The sequence below is a fragment of the Amorphotheca resinae genome, assembly GCF_003019875.1.
Source record: "Amorphotheca resinae ATCC 22711 unplaced genomic scaffold M430scaffold_3, whole genome shotgun sequence".
Lineage (NCBI taxonomy): Eukaryota > Fungi > Ascomycota > Leotiomycetes > Helotiales > Amorphothecaceae > Amorphotheca > Amorphotheca resinae.
In genome coordinates, this window is record NW_020194473.1 from 2,275,676 (window position 1) to 2,286,825 (window position 11,150).

An 11,150-nucleotide genomic window follows, 5' to 3' on the forward strand; every position below is an offset into this window, starting at 1 on the left:
CCAGGGAGCTCTTTACAAAGGCTGGGACCGTGGGTCAAACATGAACTTCGGTGCTCTGGGTGGCCAACACCGTGCGGACATCATTCAGGTAATCCCCCGGACCAACCTCGCGTACATATCCTACAACAAATGTCCCTCTGGCTCTGGTGGAGACGATGCAAACATGGGCGATCCAGAACTCCCAGCCTATACCCCTATCACGACAGGCTGCGGCTTTGAGGTCTGTCCACTGGCAGCCATTTCGTTCCCGGACACTAGCTGTACTACAGAGAGGCAAGCTGCCATTATATTAGAACTGCAGAGTACCTTAGAAATGGCTGTGGACACGGAAGCTAATTTGCAAAGAGGGGTATACTTTACCAAGTTCTTTGACGAGGGGTCCCGTCAGAACGAAGATTTCGCAGCCAACACCGCTAGAGTGTACGGAAATGTTGCAACTATGCTCCAAGGCGGTCCCGCGTACAGAGTTACAGCCACTTGTGATAGTTCAACGAAGTACTGTACAAAGATCGGGTGGTACGCCCATATGAATGACAATGCGAAAGGCAAGGTTGGCAGGGTCAATTTTTGCGAGAAATTCTGGACTGACTCAGAGATCGTCTCTACGGACAGTATACTAAGTACGTGTAAAACCACAGTCCCAGACTTGAGAGTTGTTCAGAGAACGCGCTCTGCCATTTTGTTACACGAGATGACGCATACTTCATTTGCCATGTCCTTCGGAGAAAAGTAAGTTCTCTGCTAGAGGCTTACGCCGGATGAATACTAACAAGAGGAAGGACGCGCGATTACGCCTATGGGTATACCTTTTGTTCACTACTTGCTGAAGGCGAGTTTGACAGGAGTTGTATGACAAGCCAGATGAAAGGCAGGCCTAAGGTCATGTGTCCTGACCTTTCGGGCAACGAGGGCAATTGTATGGCGAGTATGTCAGTAAAGAATGCAGACACATACGCCTTCGTGGCTGCTGGGGTCTGGTATTCTGGAAAGTGTAATGCACCTATTCCACTCCCAGTTTCTGCTACTAAGCGGACCACTGGTAGCCGTGAATGATGCTAATATCGAGTACGTCGAGAAGGTCTGCTCTGGCGACACTCTTACTGGTCTGACGGGGCAGATCAACAGCTGGAGTAACCCAGAGCGTGCATCTATCGCCACACTGTCAATTGGCGGTAACGATGTCGGCTTTAGTTCCCTGCTTCGGTACTGTGTTATCACGCCTAATACTGGGCCTTCAGGATCCGCAAATCGTGCAAATTGCGTGGCGTCTGAAAAGAAGGCGACAGACTACATGTTGGATCCTGGAACAACAGGCCTGCGTTACAAGCTTAAAGAGGCCTACCTCAGCATCCTGCGCAAATCCGGCCACGACGTAAGAAGCCCATCCCTTCATTACACAAGCCCGTAACAACTAACAAGTACAACAGTACTTCCACCTCTACATTACTAGCTACGTCAACTTCTTTAATGCTGCTACAAGCGACTGTGCAGACACTACCTTCCACTACTGGTGGGCGGGTTACAAGCCCTCCTCTGACTGGCCCATGAACCGTATTGTCTACCTCTCCACCGACCTGCGAAGTGAGCTCAATACGCTCGTTACCCAGCTTAATACTGTCATTGCCGGCGCCATTGTCGACGCCAATAACGAGTACGGCGGCTCCTCACAAGTGCACTTCGTTGACCTCGCGCCCGCCTTTGCTGCCGGGCACCGTTGGTGTGAGAATCCCAACGGGGAGTTCCACGAGCCAGATGTCTCACGCGCTGATACTTGGCTGTTTCTCAGTGCCTGGAAGGATACCAGCATCGAATCTGCCGCCGATGTCACCGATGCCGTCGAGGCAGCCGAAGTTGCCACGCTCATCTCGTCTGGCAACATCTCCTTGCCGGATGCCGGATCTTGCTATGCGGCATTGGGCACGGATCCGGACCCATACGCCTACGCCATGTGTCAGGTGTCTATCTCGATCTCTGAGGACCCAGCTGGGCCAGAGGCAATGCGATACCAGGCTGCGCAGGCGGCCATCGCGAGTGGGGATTATAACAGTCAGGACATTGCGGGCTATTTGCCGACTCGGCAAATAAAGACGTTCCATCCCAGGAGTCCGGGGATGGTGGCATACAGGGATGCGCTCCTTGGGGTGATCGAGGGGGTCGGGCAGCTGTAGTGGGTAAGGTAGTGGAGGGTTTGATAATGTGTTGATTAAGCTATCCAATACATCTCAGGCACATTGAATCTTGATAATAGAATTGGAAGAATGACAACAGTCTGATTTCATTGACAACGACGACTGCTAGAATCATAACGATAATTCCTTGAAGCGGAGATAGGTAATTCACTTTGAGAATCTATAGCCTAGATGTGATATAGAAGCTAGAGCTTCTATTCTAGCAGAGTTTAGAGTAACGAAGCAAGAACACTCGTTTACTAGAGTCATCATTTTGTGTGTCATTGTTGTTTCTTTTGAAAGGAAGAAAGAAAGTGTCAAACGGGAGAAACGGACTCGATGAAGAGTGAAGGTAGCCGTCTAGAGGCTCTATATATACCTTACATAAAGAGATGGCAAATCGCTACGACGGATCTTCGGTAATAGGACCCTATTACCGGGTGACAATTGCTCAAAAAATATAGGTCGCTATTAAGCCCGTTCTATATGCGACAGAAAGGAAGAAAAGAAGCAAGAAGAATAGATAAAGGGAGGAGATAGATAATAAATACTAACACTAATAACCGCAACTCAAAACAGCAGCTACAAAGATCAATGTATGATGTATCGAGTTATGAACTTATCGTAGCTTATAAATTCTTACTTCTTTTCACTTGCTTCTTGTCTACTACAAAAATTCCCTACTACAGAATCTTAATACAGTTATAGAAGGGGAAAATAGATAGCCGTCAAGTTCTTAGGCCCTCTATCTTCAAAGGAGAACTATTCTTCTGACTCCTGCTATGTACTACGATAACGGGATTTTATGCACACCTGGTTTGTTCTTATCTCTAGATGGCTCTGTAAGGTAATAAACTAATAATTAATTATACAGAGTAACCCGGTCGAGGTGGCCAGCCTCGGTGTGATTTCTGAACATCTCTGAGGCTGGATCTGCCCTTACCAACTAGGATTTGCTAGTTCACTCCCCTATAATATGCGACCATAAACGCTGATATTCCGTTTCCACAATCTTGGCTCGCCCCTTCCGGGCCGTCAGTGAGAATGGGAATGTTTTAGGCTGCACGTTGAAACCGGTGGTGTACTCATACGCTTCATAGTCCCATCCTTGTTTCCCCTCTATATCAGAAGCCCACGCAATCCGCGCCACCAGAATATTCAAACTGCGCTCGGCAATATTCAGCCCGGGACATATTCGTCTTCCAAATCCGAAGGCACTGAAGTTCTGCAGGTTTGGATAAGCTTCGAGAGGTTCCTTGTAGGTGGGGTATTTTGGGTCCAGCCAGCGGTTGGGGAGGAATGATTCTGCATCGGGGTAAAGAGATGCGTCTCGATGGATAGCCCATTGGTTTGCGTGGACGGCAGATCCTGCTTTGAGGAAGTATTTTTTCCCGTCAAGCTCATATACATCGTCTCTGGTTAACTGGTGAGGAACTCCGCCTGCCGTCACAGGCCTCCAGCGGAGCGTTTCTTTGACGACGGCTCTTACGCGCGGTAGGCCGGGGAGATCCTCGAAGCTCGGCATCCTGTCTCCAACTACTATATCAATTTCTCTCTGGAGACTTCGGAGCTCGGGAGGATGCGATGCCATTGTGAGGAGGAAGCTCATCATCGCCGCTGCAGTGGTGCCCGCTCCAGCTTCAAACAAGGTGCCAATGACATAAGCGCCTTGGTCGTCTGATAAGCCCCATTTCTCCTGGCTGCTCAGGAATTTACTCGTGAAATTCTCCTGTTCCACATGTTTACTTCCTAGTTTTTCACTCTCCGTTTCTCTCCGAACATCGTCCTGCAACTCCCTGAAAAACTCCAACTCCTCGACATGCAACCTCTTTCCTTCCCGTTTAAAGGGAGCTAGGAAGTCGGGAAGATACATCAGGCTGGGCAATGTGTCCACCAGATAAACACCAGGGCTCGCAATGCGCTCCAGGTTCTTCCCTACGCTCATGATTCTCTTTAGGTAGTCCTCTTCCCCAGTGATAAGCATTTTCCCAAACCCCAGCCGCAGCATCAACCCCGCTGTATACCGTTCCAGCCATTTCTCATATTCACCCGGCGAGCGGATCAGATCGTGGAGCATGCGCACGCTCTCTTGCTCCTGCATCGGCTGATACGATGTCGCCGCCGAGGGCATGGTGAGGCTATGCATGAACCTGCGGCCCGCACGCCAAAGATCGTTGTAGGGAAGCAGGAGAGGTCGGAGGCTGTCTGATAGGAGCTGTGCGGCCATGGGCACCTGCTCGCGGGAAGAGTAGACGTTGCCTCGTTCCCGGAGCAGGTCGTTGGCGATTTTCTCACTTGAGATGATGACTTGCGGCCGCCCGGCAATGGATAGCTCGTATATGGGCCCGAAGTGTTTCGACCAGTCGTAGAATTTCAGCCACGAGTGGCGGGGTGGGATGGAGAGGAGAGAACCGAGGAGGGGGAGGCCTGGTTTGTAGGTTAGCGATGAAGATCCTGGATCGCTTGGATACATCTGTGTGGTTCTGAAGTCTCGACTCTCTCTCATGTTGAGAAATTAAGAAGTAATTGCTGTTTGAAGGGAGAACGAAAAGATGACAAACCCGTGGGGCCGGGCAGAGCGGTGGTTCCTGGAGGGCCATTGCGGCGAGAGGAGGAAAGGAGAGTTATAACGAGGAGGCCTAGAATGGCTGCCGCAAGAAGAGCAATTGAGAACATAATGGAATGATGGTGAGATGGTGTTGAAATGAGATGGAGAAGATGTCGAAGTGGTGAAGCTATTCAGAACATCCAGAACCATATTCCTGGAGTGCAGAATGCGGAGTATTTCCGAACGCGGGGAGCAGAGTGCGGGGTGACGCCGTTTCCGTTTTAGTTCCCGGACCCGGGCTTTTAACACGAGCCGAGGTAGCATTAAAAAGCTATTTTAGTATTAGAAAGGCCTATTTTAGTGTTAAAAGGCTTGTTTTAGTTTTCCACGGCGCTCTTCTTGGCTCCGGCTACTTTCCTCATCTCCAGGCGCAGATCTATCCTTTTCTGGCCTGTTTGGCGCGCTGATTATCTAACAATCTTACATTTCGCTGCCCAAAACATGGCCCTACAATAAGACTTACTCTGTAAGTGGGACGACCTGAACTTTTATACTCTCCCGCCAACACGAAAGGATCCTCAAATACTAGGAACCCTCATAAATGGGGCTCTGTAACACTTGTCATAATCTGAAGGTCGACTCAACCACGAATGAACCAGCAGAAGAGTCAAGCAGACCGGAAGCAGAGCGAGTGCTCACGTATTCCCGACGTGTGCCTATCAGAGAATGGCACTGCTCTGCCGAAGCAGGTTGCAATACTTGCCGCTTGATATGGGACATCGTAACACATGTCGACGAAAAGCTGGTCTTAGAGTTGACACAGTCACATATTGAGGGTGAAGAGCAGGCATACATTTGGGTGGAGGGCATGCTTGGACAGACGTTGACTTTGATGCTGGATGATATGCCGCCTGGGAAGTACTTCCCAATTTTGGAACTTTTTCCTGAAAAGAGTATGGACATCCGTTTTGCGCCATCTAGTAACAGGATGCTCACTCAGTCGACAGGTATTCCGGAGTATCCCATCATTGGCCGCGCAGAGGAAGTAAGGGAGCAGCTTGGTATTCAGAGCTGCCTTGACCTTTCCCGTCGCTGGATTGAGAAATGCAGAGAGGAGCATCCAGAATGCGAAGCTGAGCATTCCGACGAGTTACCTACCCGCGTCCTTGACCTTGGAGACTGTCACGGTCCCGTGAACTTGCGACTGCATGAGCCAACTCCTGGCGAGGGCGCGAAATACGTTGCCCTGAGCTATTGCTGGGGCAAGACAGGAAACTTGACAACGACAAAAGCGACAATCTCAGATAGAAAACGTGGCATATCCTGGGACCTCTTACCAAACTCATTCCGAGATGCTGTCACAATTACAAGGGGTCTAGGCATGCGGTACTTGTGGATAGATGCGCTCTGTATCGTTCAAGACGACAAGTCAGATTGGGAGAGAGAAGCTCTAAAGATGGGACAAGTGTACGAGAACGCCTTTCTCACCATCGCCACGGATGCCGCTAAGGATCCTACAAGAGGTATATTGAGATCTAGGAGCACAGATCTGGTATCTGCATTCATCGAGGAAGACCGCCCCACGAGGAATTCCAAAGTTATGGCTTTTACTCTCCTCGACTCGCAAGCTGATGTACACAACATTCGCGTACGAGAGCCTCTAGACCACCACGACCTGGTCATGCCAAGAAGCGCCTACGAGATCACGTATCCTCTCATGGCACGTGGTTGGACGCTGCAGGAGCGTCTTCTTTCACGCCGCACTCTTCACTTCACAGAATCTGAATTCGTTTGGGAATGCAAAACGACTTTGTTCTGCGAGTGCGGATGCATCTCACGCGACTTCATAGGACTCGATGGAAACCACAGTCCCAAGGTCGGCTTCGAACGAGCCATGAAAGAAATATCCATTGAGAGCGCGTCTAGGCTGGACCAGGCCATGGCACAATATCCACGGACCAAAGCAATAACAATGGCATGGACGCTGCTCATCGGTGGCTATAGTACTCGTCAGCTGACCTACTCTTCTGACAAGCTTCCAGCCATATCTGGTATGGCGAGAAAATTTTCCCGCATGAATAACTCTCCCGAACAACGCACATACCTCGCTGGGCTTTGGTTAGAGGACCTACCATGGCTGCTATGCTGGCGCGCGTTCCAATTTAGATCCGACGAGCTCACAACCGTCTCCTCGGCACCCACATGGTCCTGGGCTTCTCTAGATACGCCGGTGATCTGGGATCACGATATGTTTGAGGCCAGAAGCCAAGTGGAGGTTGTAAGCACATATACCAGCCCTCACAGGCAAGATTTTCTAGGTCAAGTCAAGAGTGGGAAGATCGTATTGAAGGGACGGGTTCAAAAGGCAACGCTCAAATTTGACGTATCTCATAGCACTGTCTTAGGACTCCAAAATATACTAGGGGAAAGGATCTCTTTTGTGCCGGATTGTAATACAGTAAGCCCCTTATCTGATGGCGACAACAAAGGCCGATCGGACATGCTACAGCTAGGGGCATTCTCGCTCACTGATGGAGACGAGGTATCTTGTCTATGGGTTCTGCATAACATAGAAAACGATGGATTGTGGGGTTTGGTTTTGGCATCTTCGCCAGACAAGTCTATATCACGCTCGGCATCTGGGTGTACAGTATCTGATTCTACAGTATTTGAGCGGATTGGGATAATTACCCACATGTCATATAAATACCAGGAGGACGAAGTGTCTTCTATCCATTGGTTTAACGGATCTAAAGAGAAGATAATAACGATTATTGTCAGATAAAAGAGGTTATATATCACTGTAAAGAAGTAGTAATAACAGGCGAATTTAAGTTAGTTAGAAGTAGATTAAATTAAACTAAATTAAATAGAACAGAAGGTAGTCCCTTGTTCTATATACTTAAAAAAGGGGGTTACTATTTACATGTATAGGCGCTGTATCTACTATAAACAAGGTATATAAGTACCTAAGTACCTAAATCCTAATAACACTATAAACTATTAAACAGGGTGTAAGGGATCGATCCTTATATATTAATTAAGGGTTAGTTAGTAATTAAGGGAACAGGTTCTATATCCTAGTAGTAATTAACCTTACTATTTAACATACCTCCTTAGGGATCAAGCTAATTCTAGACTTAACTAGAGAGCTAAGTACTAGTATAGCTCTCTCTCTAGCTCTCTCTCTAATTAGGTAATAATAAAGCTATTCTTATACCTAAAGGTATATTAGTACTTACTAGTACGTCTCTCTCCTTAGGTAGAAGGTTAAAGAATTAAGGAAAGTACGTAATAGTAAGTACTTAATTAAGAGGGGCTTAACGTTTAAGTCTTAAAGCTCCTTAAGGAAGAACCTTAAGGACTCTTAGTATTCTAAGTACTCTAAGTAGTAAGACATGTTAAGTAATAAGGTTAAGTAAGTAGTAGAAATAAATAGAACTAAAGAATATAATTATAGAAATAGTTAAATCTCTAAGAAAAAAGAGTAGACTTCTTAAATAAGAAATATAGCGTAAAAAGTAGACTTTCTAAATAAGAAATTAAGCTTAAGATAAGAACTAGATCCTAGAACTCTTACTTAATTGTTTAAGTAAGAATTACCTTTAGACTAGCGTAAAAGCTAGTTCTAGGTATTTAGTAGTTAAATAAAAGGGTTTCTTACCTAAATAAAGGGTGTTTAACTGCCCTAATCTATAGGCTAGCTATTGTTTAGGTTTAGGGTCTTAATATCTACTAGATTAAGTAATTTAATAAATTTAATATGTTTCTAGTATAGTAAGGCCTTAGTTAACCTATCTACTAGTATGTTATAGGTTAATAGCTACTATAGACTAAGTCTCTCTTTAGTTACCTTTTAGCGTAGCTAGTATTAATAGATATCTATATACTTAAGCTTAGTAACTAGGCGTAGAGTTCTTAATTATATAAGACAGATAGTTTAGGCGTTATTTACGTTAATAGCAAACTCCTTATATAGTTTTAGAGTAATCTTAGTAAAGAAGTGTCGCTACTAGTAGAGATCCTTTATAGTATAAGAGAGAGCTAATAACTTAGCCTCTATACTTAATATAGTAACTATCTTTTGTTTAGTTGATTTCTAGTTAATAAGTCCTCTAAACAAGTAGAACACGTATCCTTTAGTACTCTTTTAGGTCTCTAGATTATTAGTATATACTATATTACTAGTATAAGTAAAAGCTTTAGAGCCTTTATTACTACCTCTAAATTAGATCTCTAAGTATTAGGTTTTATAAAGATATTAGATTACTTTGTCTACTACCCTTTAGTACTCTTAAGATAGGTTAGTAAGGAACTTAGACAGTTTGTTAGCTAATCTAATAGCGTCTAGCCTAGTAACAACTATAGTATAAAGAATAGATCCTACCTTACGTTAGTAGCTATAGATCTCTTAAGGAAAAGCCTGTCTTATATTTAGGACAAGTAGTGTACTTTCTAGTAGTATAAAAGGTACTTTCCTATCTTTTAAGTAAAAGGTTAAAGTAATTAACTTAATATAAGAGTCTTAACTAAGCTATAATCTTCTAGTAGATCTGTCTCTAGTTACCTTAATACCTAAGAACTACTTTAATTCTCTTATATTACATATCTTATAGCTATTAAATAAGCTCTATTTAAAGTTTTAAAGGTATTATTAATCTTTCTTTCTTACTAGAATAGTAATATTGTCTATATAAAAGAAGACAATAAGGTATTTATTTATATAAAGACACTTAGCCTCTAGAACTAGATATAGGCCAAACTTAGCTAGTGTTTTAGTAAAGTAAGTATACTATAAAAGAGGGAAATAGCGTAGCTTATAAAGAGCTTTAAGAAAGAGAAGAATATACTTTAGGTTATTAAAACCCTTAAGATATTTAATATAGACAGTCTTGTCTATATTACTATTAGTAAAGGTATTTATAGCGTTAAGCTAGTAGATCTTTAGATTAAAGTAGTATACTATTACTATTAAACCTCTAAACACTTATAACGCTAAAGTAGTAGTGTAATTGTCCTAGCTAGTTAGATATTAAAGATCCTCTCTAACTATAAGTCTTACTTTAAATTTGTCTAAGAAGCTATTAGTATTAAATTTATATATAAACACTTACTTAACTAAGATAGCCGATCCTTTAGATATACTCTTTAGAACAGTCTTAAAGGTCTTACGTCTTTTAAGATCCTTATACTTTTTGTTTACTACTACTATAAATTTATCCTTATATTAGTAGTTTTAAAGCTCTTTTTAGTTATTAAAGACGCCTAGTAGTTTTGTTCTATAGATCCTTCTTTTAGCGTACTCTATTCTTATTTAAAAGGTAGTATAAAAGCTACTATAAGCTCTAATTTGTTTTATTTAGATAGTATAAGCTTCTTTTCTTACTTTTTTATTCCTTGTTCTTATTAAAAGTATATTAGCTAGATTAAGACTAGTAGAGTTAGATCTACGCTACTAGACCCTTTATTAGGTTTTATCCTCTAGCTACCTTCTTAGTATATCCTTATTTATATCCCTTATTATAACCTTATTAATATCCCTAGTTACGGTTTTACTAGAGTTAATAAGTAAAGAAGGAGGAGTTGTTAGAATAAGTAAAGCTCTTAGTATTAAAAGAGGGTTAAGAGCCTGTAGTACTAATAGATTTGTTAAGTTAGTAAAGGTAGTTCTTTAGGCATATAAGTAGTAAGTTCTAGTCCTCTTCTCTACTTTCTTAGCTAAGGGGTTCCTTATTATTATAAGAGTTATAATAGGATTAGTTAGATCTATTGTTATTATAAGATCTGTTAGATCTACTAGCAGATTAAGCGGCGCGCTATTACTATTCTTAACAAGAGAATTAAAAGGATTGTCTTCTTCTTTAATTTACTAGTTATATTTACTAATTACTAGTATTTTAATAGCTTTAATTACTTCTTTAGTAGCGTCTTGTTTATCTTAAGGCTAGTACCTTTGTGTTTTGTTAAATATAACGTCTCTATAAGTTATTACTCTATCTCTTACTAGGATCTAGACCTTATAGATATTAGTAGAGTTATATCCTACTAGGTATCTAATAAAAGCTCTTAGTTCTAGCTTGTTAAGACGTACTATATTCTTAATTAGAGCGTAGGCTTTATAGCTAAAGGCGTAGAGGTAAGAGAGGTTTGGTTTAGAGTAGTAAAGACACTTATATAGTGTTTTCTAGCCTAAAGAGGTAATAAGAGATCTGTTTACTAAGTATCTAGCTGTTTTTATTAGTTTAGGCTATAGCTTTAACAGTAAGTTAGATCTTATTTTTAGTACTCTTACTCTACTAAAGAGTACTTCTTTAGATCTTTTAATTAGCCTATTTTAGGCTACTATACGTAGTACTAATTGTTTAATAATAAAGCCTTTTACCTCTACCTAATTATTAAAATCTTTCTTAAGAGACGTTTCTTTATTAAGCTTA

General features: G+C 42.8%; 4 protein-coding genes across 4 annotated transcripts; 2 read left to right on the forward strand and 2 right to left on the reverse strand.

The window, feature by feature from the left end:
- Positions 1-40: 40 nt before the first annotated feature.
- M430DRAFT_17345 (hypothetical protein) lies at positions 41-2,168 on the forward strand (the record flags this gene model as incomplete). The annotated part of the gene is made up of 4 exons (XM_024863649.1): positions 41-729; positions 780-991; positions 1,044-1,372; positions 1,428-2,168. 4 exons carry the CDS (start codon positions 41-43, stop codon positions 2,166-2,168), a joined length of 1,971 nt encoding a protein of 656 aa, XP_024723467.1.
- Positions 2,169-2,955: 787 nt separating this feature from the next.
- M430DRAFT_65042 (hypothetical protein) lies at positions 2,956-4,906 on the reverse strand. Its single transcript, XM_024869142.1, has 2 exons — positions 4,730-4,906; positions 2,956-4,595 (listed from the first exon to the last, which is right to left on the reverse strand). The coding sequence occupies exons 1-2, from the start codon at positions 4,842-4,844 to the stop codon at positions 3,130-3,132; spliced, it is 1,581 nt and encodes a 526-aa protein (XP_024723468.1). The 5' UTR covers positions 4,845-4,906; the 3' UTR covers positions 2,956-3,129.
- Positions 4,907-5,329: 423 nt separating this feature from the next.
- On the forward strand, positions 5,330-7,501 carry M430DRAFT_136363 (hypothetical protein; the record flags this gene model as incomplete). Its single annotated transcript, XM_024862460.1, has 2 exons — positions 5,330-5,669; positions 5,724-7,501. The coding sequence occupies exons 1-2, from the start codon at positions 5,585-5,587 to the stop codon at positions 7,499-7,501; spliced, it is 1,863 nt and encodes a 620-aa protein (XP_024723469.1). The 5' UTR covers positions 5,330-5,584.
- A 3,225-nt stretch (positions 7,502-10,726) lies between these two features.
- M430DRAFT_98219 (hypothetical protein) lies at positions 10,727-10,900 on the reverse strand (the record flags this gene model as incomplete). The annotated part of the gene is made up of 1 exon (XM_024870104.1): positions 10,727-10,900. A coding segment is annotated over one exon (174 nt), but the record flags the coding sequence as incomplete, so codon positions are not given.
- Positions 10,901-11,150: the final 250 nt, after the last annotated feature.